At 35.7% G+C, this 13144-nt stretch overlaps 1 protein-coding gene across 1 annotated transcript; it reads right to left on the reverse strand.

The window, feature by feature from the left end:
- Positions 1–474: 474 nt before the first annotated feature.
- Positions 475–9166, reverse strand: MANBAL (mannosidase beta like). Its single transcript, XM_015815752.1, has 3 exons — positions 9124–9166; positions 7379–7575; positions 475–1072 (listed from the first exon to the last, which is right to left on the reverse strand). Exons 2-3 carry the CDS (start codon positions 7526–7528, stop codon positions 965–967), a joined length of 258 nt encoding a protein of 85 aa, XP_015671238.1. The 5' UTR covers positions 7529–7575; positions 9124–9166; the 3' UTR covers positions 475–964.
- Positions 9167–13144: the final 3978 nt, after the last annotated feature.

Genomic DNA, 13144 nt, shown 5'->3' on the forward strand with positions numbered 1-13144 from the left:
TTGGCTACATAGCCACCACAATTCTGTCTTCAATTTGCTATCAACAGCATAATGAAGGCTATTTCACTTTAGGAAAAGTACATTTTATTTACTAGTAGAAGATCCACAACTAGCCTGCTGATAACACTACTGAGGGTTTTTTTCCCCCTTCTGTTTAATTGTGTCTGATTGTTGGAGACTGCTTGGACAAGTTCCTGCAGTTTTCTTGGCAAGGTTTTTCAGAAGTGGTTTGTCATTGCCTCCTATTAAGGCTGAGATTGAATGACTGGTCCAAGGTGATCCTGCTGGCTTTGTGCCTAAACTAAGACTAGAACTTCCAGTCTCCCAGTTTCAGGCTTGTTGCCTTAACCACTATACCAAACTGGATCTGAGACGTTTTTTATTGGCTCTGAGACATTTTTATTGGCACAGAATTGTTCATCTTTTGTTGAGTGGGAATCAGTTTTCATTTATTCAGTCCAATTAGCTTAAAGATAATTTAAACAACTTGGTTTATTATACACAAGAATAGGACAACAGTAAAACGCCAAAGAATTCTCAAATTCCAAAAAAGCTAAACTCAGACACAGTTATTAGGACTCTTTTTAATAAAAAAAAGGAAAGAATAACAATAATATAAACAATTATATTACTAACATACAAAAGTAGTAGAGTGCTTTGATTCCTTTGTTTAAAAGATGGGACATGCCTATGATCCAGTTGTCTCTCAAACACTGACCAAAGAAAAGATTGTTTTCCTGTTACTGAGCCAATATTTCTCACTAATCTTACAGGCTATTTATTACAGATCAGGTGAAACAATAAATCTCAAGCCATTTTAGAAAGTGTTATCTACTTCCTCAAAAGTAGAATAAGGACAGCTTTATCAAATATATTTGGATGTTCATTTTTCGCCAACATCATCTTCACTGCAATTTGACTTGTTGCCAAAAGGTTGCTGTGAAAATTTCATCATGATACCATTTTACCGTTTCTTCTTTGTTTCTTTTTTGAGCTTCTTGTTCACTGAGATAGCAGCAATTTTGGGTTTCTTGACTACTTCAGCACTTTTTGTTTCAAAGCATTCAGTATCCTGTTAAGTTCATTAAGGAAAACAGAACATTAATGATTTTGTGGATCTTTTTAATTATTTGCTGGTACAGGAGAATGTTGGATAAACGTGCTCACGAATCATTTATAAAATCAAAGTCTTTTTAAGTACTACATGTTTTATACTTATATCTTTTACACAGAAAATTTAATTAAAAAGTTTATTCAGGCTGACCCTAGGTATTTTTTACTTAGAAGAAACTTTTATGTGAATGTCAATTTTTTAAAACAAAACTCTACAGTCTTAACACTGGACATTACCACCTGTATTTTGAGGTCAGGAGTGCTGATCAGCACAGCTTTGTAGCCAAGGTGGGCAAAAAAAAAAAGATGAAAAAACATGGAAGAGTTAAAATCTAACAACTAATAATTAGCTGATTATATAGAAAATAGCAATACTACGCTAAAGACATTGATTCTGAGTCAGGAAAGGGAGAAGGAAGTGCTTCAAAGAATGTAAGTCAAACTATATCAAAGAGAAGGAAAAGTAGCGAAGTTGAGAACAAAGTGAAGGGGAAAAAAGGACTAATAGATGATAGTATAAATTGCTTTACCCAAATAAGACTGAGCTTTGGGTTCTACGCTTCCCAAATCTAGATACTGTCTATCTTCTAGTTTTGGATAGGATTAAACTTGCCAGACAAACTTGCATGCAATTTAGGAATCCTCTTGGATTTTCCAATTCTACCTGAAAACAGGGGTTTTGAACAAATCCATCTTGTACACCAATTGTACCCATTTCTGGATCAGGAAGCCCTATTCATGAACAGTCATGCCTTAGTCACTTCCTGACTGGACTGTTCAATTCATGCTATATGAGGCTCTCCTTAAATACTATCAAGAAGCTACCATATTTCCCTGAAAAAAGACCGGGTCTTATATTATTTTTTGCTCCAAAAGATGCATTAGGGCTTATTTTCAAGTGATGTCTTATTTTTTATGTACTACAATCTACATTTATTCAAATAATGTCAATAATATTATTTATATTTAATTATATAATATTTTTTTAATTAAATACGTCTGTCTGGTTGACGATCTTAACTGGGGCTTATTTTGGGGGTAGGGCTTATATTACTGAGCATCCTGAAAAATTATGCTTGGGCTTATTTTCCGATTAGATCTTATTTGGGGGGAAAATATGGTATACCTAGTCCAAAATGCAATGGTATGTATAATTATGAATGCACCAGGGTACTCTATACAATATCATTACTACACAATTGCATCGGATATCTATAACTTCCAGGTGAATTTTGCTGTGCTGGTTATCACCCATAAAGCCCTTCATGACCCAGGCTTTGTTACCTGTGGGGCCACCTATCTCTGATGGTTTCTGGCTGACCCATGGGATCTGACAGGGTGGGCATGCTTTGGATCACTTCTATGAAACACTGCCACCTAGTGGGACCAGAGAAGCATGCCTTCTCTGTCATAACACCTGCCCTTTGGAACAGCATTATCATCTGAGATTTGGATAATCCCGATCATGTTGACTTTCTGTAAGTCCTTTAAAAATCTTTATAGACTATAATCTATTAATTCATGATGTGTTATTTGTTTTGTGTTAACAAAGATTAGGATGTGTCTGAAATTAGCAGAACACTGAATGTAGACTATCCCATTTGAGACTGATATTTTTAGGTTTCATCCATGCAAACTTTAAGACTTCAGTATCAGCTTCGGTTTTAAATATTCTCTCCACCTTCTCTCTAGCCTACTTTGGTACATAGGGCCTGATAAGTTTACAAAACTGGTGGGAAAACTTTGGAAAGATATGGAGAAAACAGTTTTCTTCTGTTGGAACCAAAGAATTGGAGGGAGGGAGAGAGGGAGAGGGAGAGAGAGAGAGAGAGAGAGAGAGGGAGGGGCAGGGAGGGAGGGAGGGGAGAGAGATCATACATATTCATGATATTTTAGAGGAAGCTCAATTCACAGATTGCTTTCCCTTATTAAACAAGTTTTGATATAAATATTTTTTTGGATTCTAAAGATGTCCACAATTAATGTATGCCAACTGGAAAAAAAAAACTATAGAAAACTGGCACAGAAATCTATGCTGATTTTAAGCCTCTTAGAAAGCAATGACGATTTTGCTCTGCTGGAAAGGGAAGAAGAGCAACCAGTATCTTCATAATCAATGAACTTGGCTGAAATCTCTCTTAAGTTACAGGGCTATGGCAATTTGCGTATGTGTCCTTCCAAGAAATGATAGAGGACTCGCATGCCAAGGTGTATGATTCACCCACAGGAAACTTCAATCCTTTGGACAAACAGAAGCAAAAGCATTTATCATTCAGAGACTTAAAGGGCATAGTTTAAACATTCCTCAATGAAGAAGAGAAAACATGGAAACAGATAAAATTACTATGGTAAGTAAAGAATAATCATGCTTCCTTTTAATAATCAGAATGAATTGGAAATAGTGCATAGCAAAGAATGATTTTGAGACTTTAGAAAGAGTACAGAGAAGAGCAACAAAGATGATTAGGGGACTGGAGGCTAAAGCATATAAGGAACGGCTGCTGGAATTGGGTATGTCTAGTTTAATGAAGAGAAGGACGAGGGGGGACATGATAGCAGTGTTCCAATATCTCAGGGGTTGCCATAAAGAAGAGGGAGTCAAGCTATTCTCCAAGGCGCCTGAAGGCAGGACAAGAAGCAACAGATGGAAACTAATCAAGGAGAGAAGCAATCTAGAACTAAGGAGAAACTTCCTGACAGTGAGAACAATTAACCAGTGGAACAACCTGCCTCCAGAAGCGGTGAATGCTCCAACACTGGAAGTTTTTAAGAAGAGACTGGACAGCCATTTGTCCGAAATGGTGTAGGGTTTCCTGCCTGAGCAGGGGGTTGGACTCGATGACCTCCAAGGTCCCCTCCAACTTTATTACTACTACTACTACTATTGTCTGTCTGCAGGAGATTCCCAGGATAACGTAAGGCCCAATCGGGTATAATGAGAATTCTGTTTGCCTGACTCTTTTCTGCAGCCCACTGATTCTTACAATCTCAAGGAATTCAATTTTGAGTATTTTTAAAATTACAATTTAACATTTAATGTAATGTCAACCCCAACAGAGAATGAACATATCTTTTGAGATATTAGTTTGATGGTAGTTTTCCAATGTCCTCCACAGAATCAAATTACTCCTATCTAATATAACCTTAATATCATTTTATTCTTAAAATTTATGCAAGAAAACAACTTTAGGTTGTCCTACTCTCTGCCCATTATGTTTTTTAATATGCAGACATGAAATTGGCTAAACCATGAACTGTATCCAGTAGTTCTGCAGGTGCCTTCCTAACTCAACAATATACAGTTAACCAAGTTTCAAGCATCTCAAAATTAAATAGTTTAAGTGGGTGTACATCTATGTATGCTGTGTCAGGTTTTATAGGGGGGGAATAAACAAGGTTTATTTCTTTAAAAGGAAGAAAATATAAACTAGCATCTGAAAGATTAATACATTTATAAAATATAAATCTTCATGGTAACTCTATATTAGTTAACTACAGGGCTAATTCCTATGTGAAAAATTGTAGCTTATGGAATAAGTTCCTGCTATTTTTAAAGTATTATAGCTGCATCATATTCTGGCATTTGCTTTTCACTGAGGAAACTTGATGTGTTTATTATTTGCAGGAAAGTTGACTTAGTTTACATTCAAACAATAAAACTGTTTTCTTTGCTATTAAATAATTCATAATCGCGAAGTCCTCAGCTAGTTGGCATAATACTCAGCATTTGGGGCTAAATTAAAACAATGTATGCTTGCTGAAGACAAGTGCAAAGGAAGAAAAAACAGTCCTGCAAAAAAACATGGATACCTGGAATAAATTTGATAGCAGGAGGGAGGGAGACTATTTTTTTTAATCACCAGTTACAAACACACAATTATGTCATCAAATGCACAAGGTTAGTCTTATTCAAAATTTGAATTCTGAAAATCCTGCTTTAATTCTGAAGAGGCCCAGAGATTGGTGAGGTAGCCACATTTTGGAACCAAATAAAAGTGACAATTACAGAATAGTGATGTTGTCAGTGGTGTATTGGGAAATGAACTATAATCTTAACCAGAAGCTTGAACTTCTGGTTACAATAGTATTGTGCTAATTGTACCTGGAGACCACTGTTGACCTCTGAGGATACTAGAGGTAGTCTCTTATGCGGATGTCAAAATACACATTTTTAAAAATGGGCAAAAATCTTTAAATAAGGCCAAGGTTTTATAGGATTTCAGCATTCATGCTGAATGTCTTGCAAAATTTCAGATGGGAACACTAAAATTGTGTGATATTTGATGAGCACTCAAGATACTGGTCAATTAAATAATTTTCTTCAAATTATTTTGGGGACCAACAGAAGCCATCTGAGAGAATTCATATATGCTATAGTGCTTGCAAGTGCTACTATTTTGCTAACCCTTGGAACTAGGTTATATCCTCTAATGCCTTCAATGCTGATGTATTAAGCTGCAAAAGTAAAATGCGGGCAACTATTGCATTAATCAACCTCTCACTAAACTATATTTTTATTAAGAATTTTTCAGAATAGGAAAAGGAAAAAATACAAGCACAAAAAAGAACAAAGGGAAAAAGAGGTAAAATAAAAAATAAAACACAGTGGATAAACAGGGAATTATAAGCATTAAGAATTGTTAAAATGTTCAATATTTCACTGATTAGGCTAAGTAACTGAATATACTATATCAATATAAAAATTTCAAATTGTTAAAATCCAAATAATATGAATATCAATAACAAGTCAACACATCATAAATCATAAAATTAATTCCTACACAACCTATTAAAAGGTTTAATAATTACTCCCCCCAAATTTTCAGTGTAGTACCAGCCTTTTAACAGTCTTAGCATTCTAAAATGATTTTCGAATTGGATTAAATTCTGTATCCAATTTACTTTCAAAATTATTTCAGACATCAAGATGTATTAATGTCTAATGTACCCAGAAAATATAAAATTCTTAATACTTTTGAGGTAAAAATAATTCAACAATGATCTTAATTTGTAAGATTCTATTATATTTCTTTCTGTTTATTATTTCTTTTCTTATATTTTAGAAATCCTATCTTATTTGTAAAGCTTGAAATAAGTGTGTAACTTCCTCAGCCTGGTGCTTTTTCCAGTTGTATTGGAAATCCTTGCACTGGATGGCCAGTACATTGACTAGGAATTATGGGTGTTGAGAGAGAACACTGGCTATTGCGGAAGATTGCTGAGATTTTCATTTGTTACAATCCTACCATTTCATATTCTCAGGTTCTATTAATATAGAAAATATAATAAAAAATTAAAAATAAAAGGTCAGCCAAATTTTGACAAGAGCAACTCCCATTCATGATATGCAACTACTTTTTGTACAAGAAGTATGTAAGAAAACATAACAATAACCACAGTCTTGCCTAACACTCATGTGTCCACAAGTTGTTACAACCTGGATTTTTGCCAAGCTAAAAATAAAATGCCACTGTGTTTTCCCCCAATCTGGAATCCTTTGCTATATCACTTCCTGGCAATGAGATGAAGTTTTCAATTAAGAACGGTCTTCTCAGTTTGCCAGATATCCATATCTAGCCTGCCATCTCTTTCCTTATATTAATTTACTGCAATGATTGTCACTGAATTCGATTAAATCTATTTATTTTGCTCTCTTCTTTTCCCATAAAAAAGAACACAGACAGATGTGGAGAAGACCAAAAGAAATCAGAGTGTGGATGAGAGCCCTTATAAGAGTATTGGAGGAAATAAAAGTATCTGCCTTCAGAAGTGTAAAAATGGCAATAAGTTTGGTGGAGTAAAAATGGAAATAGATGATGACTGATGAAATGAGAAAAAAGAAGAGACAGAATGGGGGGGAAAAGGAAGTAAAAAGAAATGAAAATGCTGGCTTGGGCTACACTGAGTTTCAGCATAAGCTGTAGCCTGTATTGGCTTTGATTAAACCCAATTCTGCCATGTGCTTTCTCTCGAAGATAATATAAAAAAGTGTGGTCACCTTCAGCTAAAAAAGGTTCCACATTTCTATTCTAAGGAAACAGCTGCAATTGTCAGGATGCCATGGACTTCCTATCATGCACAGAGAGTCCCTAATAGATTAAAAAAAACTGCTCAACTGATGTCTGTCTCTTTGTCCTCTAAAGAATGAAAGAAAAAACAGCATATTTGAGAGAAAAAAATCAGGTAATGATGTGATCGTTGCCAAACTGGCAGTTAGTAACAATGCCCAGCTGTAGTAGCGCGGTCATAGACAAGAAATGCTTACCATTTTATATGTCTTTGGAACAGGGAGGATTATCGCCAGAACACAAATGAGCTGGAAAATGGCACCAAAGAAAAGCCCATAGTGTAAGATGTTTTCCATAAAGGTAGGCTCTGGGATTTCAGGGGGTGAAAAATCCAACTCAGCAGCCATAGTGAAGTCCTTAAGTACACTGCCAACAAAATTGGACTGCCTTGTTTCTGCAAAGAAAAATTCCGTTAAAAACAGTAACTGTGAGAGGGACCTTGGAGTCCTAGTGGGCAATCACTCGACTATGAGCCAGCAGTGTGCAGCAGCAACTAAAAAAGCTAATACAATCCTGGGTTGTATAAACAGAAGTATAGAATCAAGAACACGCAAAGTATTAGTACCGCTTTATAAAACCCTAGTAAGACCACATCTGGAATACTGCAGCCAATTTTGGTCACCATATCACAAAAATGAAGAGGTTAGACAGTCACTTGTCTGAAATGGTATAGGTTCTCCTGCTTGAGAACTGGACTAGAAGACCTCCAAGGTCCCTTCCAGCTCTATTCTATTTTAAATATGCATTTTTTTCATAAAGCCATAATCCTCATTCAGGAACTCTGTAGGGCACAAAATGCTGAGGCAAATAATCAGAATGCCAAGTCTTAGAAATCTCAGCTAGCATGCGCTTTGAAATTTAGTTCCACGGAAGTCCAACAAACATGTGGAACAAGTTAGATTGGCAAAAGCTATTCTATTCCTCCTTGGCTACCAGTGGTCCATTTCTGGGAATGATCAAAAATACCAGGTATAGCCTTCAATTTTTTTATACAAAAAGCAAGCTTCCCTGGAATACCTGCTTAAAAGCAGATCTCAGAATTTTAATCCAAACATTTAGAGGGTGAATAAAACTATGGTGATGTGATAAGTCAGAATTCGCAAGCACAACACAACACAAATACATCACAGAAGTACAAGAAATAACTGAACAGTATCAAATAGGAATTTGATAATAGTAGTAGCAGCAGCAACAAAAGCTTCATTTAACATTTATTCTCTCCATGCTGATTCTTATAACATTTTCCTGTTTTGGAGGCTGGACAGCATCTTTCTAGGCTCAGCACTCACCAAAGGCACTAGAACTTTTGGTTTTGTAGTTTTGCCATCTAAGTATTATATATAAAAAAACTCAAGAATTACTTTAAAAAATAATGATTTAAAAAATAAATCATTAAATCTCTATCAATGGAAGCAATTTAAATAGTTTAATCAAAGCAGTCTTAAAATAGGAAGAGCAGAGCCAACTGTATATGACCAAAAATTAAGTTTAAAAAGTCATCTGCCCAAATGCCAAGCTCATTTTTCAAATAAAAATCTCTTAGTGACATTTATTTATGAAGAGATACATTTTCTTCTCTCTTACTTTTAATCCCCCCATTGTTAGAGGTTACTTTAAAAAAATATGTCTAACTAATAAAAACACAGCAGTTGACTTTTTCCTTCTGGGAAAGCATTAGACTAATTGCCAGTTATTAAATAGACGAAATTCAGGATTTCATTAAGGCGGTTACGCGAGAAAAAGAAGAAAAACATTAGAAATGCGAAAAACTCGTTCTCGCACAGATCAGTGAAGGCTGGCTGGACTAGAGCTAGAATAAAAAACGCTCAGGACGAAAAAAATCTTTTTTTCTCTCCCTCTCAAACGAGGGGCTAGAGTCTCCCCCCCCCCACCTCCCAAGATTTTCAGGAATCTCATCAACCTCACCCAGCACCCCTCTTACCTCCAACTCAAATCCAATCTCGTTCCCGGAAGCGCTTTCGATTCCCCAGGAAGTAATTCCTCCCTTAGCAACGGCCGGTAGCAACGTATTGCCCAAATAGCGCCGCCCCTTAATTCAATCGCTCTCTCGCTCGCTGCGAAGTTTTGCCAGACTTATTTCTCAGACCCGATGGATTCGGAGCATCGCCAACCAGGGGAAACGGATTAAGGGGAAGAACCGACCCAAATATTATGAAACGGGGTCCTTGTGGCTCCTACACCGAGGCATGGGCGAAACAGCTGGAGCTGTGGTATTGCCCGCCCTATGGATTGCGTTCCTGTTTCCTTGTTTGACCTTAAGACATTGTTTTGGGTTGAAGCTGGGAAATCAGATCCTACGAAACGGAATAGAATAGAATAGAAAAGAGCTGGAAGGGACCTTGGGGGTCTTCTAGTCCAGCCCCCTACTCAAGCAGGAGAACCTAGTGCAAATCTAGAATAGATGGAGTGCTACCAGCCAGAACTCTGGGCGATAATTCTCTTTTACTCCTTGACAGATTTGGTTAGGAAAAAAAATGGAGAAAACACTAGAGAAGCAGGTGCTTGCAAAGAAGGTAGAGTGTTATCCTACATTCCTTACTCTGCACTTCTTCCAGAATTATGAGAGAGAAAGATGGCACATTAAAGTCCTTTTGATGAGTTTTGGAAGTAGAATTATTGGTTTTCTGGAATTCTACATGGTGGGCTTAAGACATATTTAGGCAAATTGTGAAATCAGTTAAGAATGACTTATTTTTCTTTTTATATTTATTCAAACATATAATATCTAGACATCACAAAGATCCTTGATTTATCCATAAGATGTAAAAAGTTATAAACAAACATAAATACATACACATGACCCAAGGTATTTTGTAGTTTTGACTATCAAGTGGCTATAAATTGCAATAGATACTTTTATTCCTTTTTTAAAGTCTTATTTTATCTGGCCAGTCATGAATTTGACAAATTATATCTTTAAATGTCTGGAAAGCATCTGGTGAAAACAGGATACCCAAAAAAAGAGGTTAACACCATTATGATTTTGCTGACAGCTGTGGTTGAGATGTTGTGACTAATGCAAAATTCTGGGTAAATGATAAAACCAAGAATGCAAAGATGTACTCAACCCAGCTAATACAACTTAGCTTAAACAAAGTGTCACGGCTTTGGTTAAATCATTGTTAAATCATTGTTAAACAGTGACATCTGCTGTTGAACAGTAATAGCCATTCTATTCTCCACAAGTATATTTCTTCTTAATATTTTTTGCTATTTTTTTTTGCAAATAATTAAACATCTCTTGCTTAGGTAACAGAAGCTTCTATTTGATTTAATTGCACTTTTGATGACCTCATGAAAACTTGTAGGAGACAACAATAATCAAAATAACAATGTAAAGCTCTGCTCAAAGAATACTCATGTATTAAAAAAAGATACTGGACATTTATTATGGAACATACAGAAAATCTTTAAGAAAAAAAGTGGCCATGAAACAAAAATGTCCCATCCTAAATTAACTGTTCTTTGCCTCTTTTAACATGTAACAAATTTGTGTTTTATTAAAAAGAGAAAAATCCTTCAGAAAATTGTGCATTCAAGATCTCAAAAAGGCACAAGAGTCTAGGAATGTGGTTCTAACTGTTGCACCAATGGTTTAGCTATAACAAAATATACAGAATAATCTTTGACTTTGGCGCTATTATTCACATAAGAAAACATCCAGATTTGTTAGAGTTCTGTTTCCTCTATACCTCAAAACTATACGTACGATGAACTAATTCTTTTTCTCATTCTTGTGTTTATCTTTTAAAAGAGTTGCACAGGTCTGTCTATATCTCTGTTATTAAATCTCTGTTTTGGATAGCTTGTCTGAGTGCATATTAAGTAGAAATCAGAAGACTAGAGGGATAATTAATTTATTTCTTGAATTTGTATACCATCACAGTCCCAGCAATTCTGGATGGTTCACAAAGTAAAGACATAGGAAATAACAATAAAACAGTACAACAATAAAGACAAATGAACCAAAAGATAGCAAAACCAGACAATGAGAATCACATACACACTACTCAGAATGGGCTTTAACTACCATAGTCAAAGGTTAAGGCAAAAAGCCAGGTCTACAAGGCCTCCAAAACACCAGATGGGTGGAGCCACAGAGAAGTTACATTTCTGGGATCCAAACAGATTTCATTGTTTAATCAACAGAACTTGTCAGAACAAACTGGCCAGATCCAATGGGCGACAGGTGGTCCCTCCAGTAACCATGGCTTACAGTGACAGCAAAAATCAATATATGATAGTCCTCGACTTACAACAATTCGTTTAGTGACCTTTCAAAGTTACAATGGCACTGAAAAAATAACATAACTGTTTTTCACACTCATGACCATTGCAACATCCCTGTGGTCACGTGATCAAAATTCAGATGCTTGGCAACTGACTCATATTTGTGATGATTGCAGTGTCCTGTTGTCATGTGATCACTTTTGCAATTTTCTTACAGAATCAATGGGGAATTCAGATTCACTTAAAAACTGTGTTACTAACAACTGCAGTGATTCACTTAACAATTGTGGCAAGAAAGGTCGTAAAATGAGGCAAAATTAACTTAATAAATTCACTTAGCAACATAAATTTTGGGCTCAGTTGTGTTATAAGTTGTGGACCACCTTACATAGGATAGAAAAAGTATTTCCTGTTTTCTGTTTTGTGCCACTTAATAATGGCTCTGAAACTTCCAAAATACAGGTACTTCTTAACTTACAACAGTTCATTTAGTGACCATTCAAAGTTACTGTGGCACTGAAAAAGTGACTTATGACTAGTTTTCATTCTTGCAACTGTTGCAGCATCCCCAGGGTCACGTGATCAAAATTCAAATGCTTGGCAACTGACCCATATTTATGATGGTTGCAGTGTCCTGGGGTCATGGGATCATGTTTTGCGACCTTCTGACAAGCAGATTCACTTAACCGTGTTACTAACTTAACAACTACAGTGATTCCCTTAACAACTATGGCAAGAAAAGTCATAAAATGGGTCAAAATTCACTTAACTAATGTCTGACTTAACAACAAAAATGTTGGGCTCAATTGAGACCGTTAGTCAAGGACTATTGGTATACATCTTCAATATTGCTCCAAAAACCAACAGAATGAGATGAAGAAAGCTCAGAAATTACCTCAGTCAAATGGAAGAAGATATGGAGGAAGCGTTCAAGAGGTCTCCGAAGAAACTCTTCTGGTGATGTTTTGTCCAGTTGAGGCTCCAGCCCTGACAATTAAAAATGCTAATGAAATTTTAGGTTGCATCAACATAATTCTACTGTCCAAATTAAACAAAATATTTACTAGTAGTAATTAATCTTGCTTATGCTTTCCTTATGGAATATGTGGAGTAATGTCACTCACAGTTTAAGAAAGATGCCCCCAAATTACAACATATAGGAGGTTACAGAAATGGTTAAGGGTTAATGGTTAAGTAGAAAGTTGAGATGAGTAAAATGTGACATTTGTCGTGTTCAAATATGTGAAGACTGCCAGATTTTGATAGAGATTTTTGTTGATTGCTGCTGTTGCTTCAGAACATAGGATGAAAATTAATAGGTTCAGAATTGTACAAAAACAGGATTATAGCTAAATGCCATGAAGAAATTGTTGACAGTAGTAAGTATTTTAATAAAGGAATAAACTGACATGGAAGGGTTTTTTTTTTCCTTTTAAAGTAGAGGTTAGATGCCCACTTTTCTAGAAGGTTGGACTGGATAATCTCTAAAGTCTGATTAAATCCTATTGTAATACTTCAGGATTTTTCCTTGCTCATATACTGTTGCTATTTGCAAAACACTAGTGCGTGTTCATATAATCACAGCATCAAGGCAAAAGAAGATAATTCTGATAATTTACAGCAATACAATATATTATAGAAACAAATCTCTTTACAAAAAAGGGAGGAGGTGATACTAATGGTTAATTTTCCATCATAGTTGGCTTCCTTGT

Source organism: Protobothrops mucrosquamatus, unplaced genomic scaffold (genome assembly GCF_001527695.2).
Source record: "Protobothrops mucrosquamatus isolate PMUCROS unplaced genomic scaffold, P.Mucros_1.0 scaffold373, whole genome shotgun sequence".
In the NCBI taxonomy this organism is placed as follows: domain Eukaryota; kingdom Metazoa; phylum Chordata; class Lepidosauria; order Squamata; family Viperidae; genus Protobothrops; species Protobothrops mucrosquamatus.

Excerpts from the sequence above, each read along its gene's own strand:
- MANBAL (XM_015815752.1), bottom strand. The coding sequence starts at position 7,528 with ATGGCTGCTGAGTTGGATTTTTCACCCCCTGAAATCCCAGAGCCTACC. Across the intron at positions 1,073-7,378 it reads TTCCAAAGACATATAAAATG|GATACTGAATGCTTTGAAAC; the intron begins GTAAGCATTTCT and ends TGAACTTAACAG.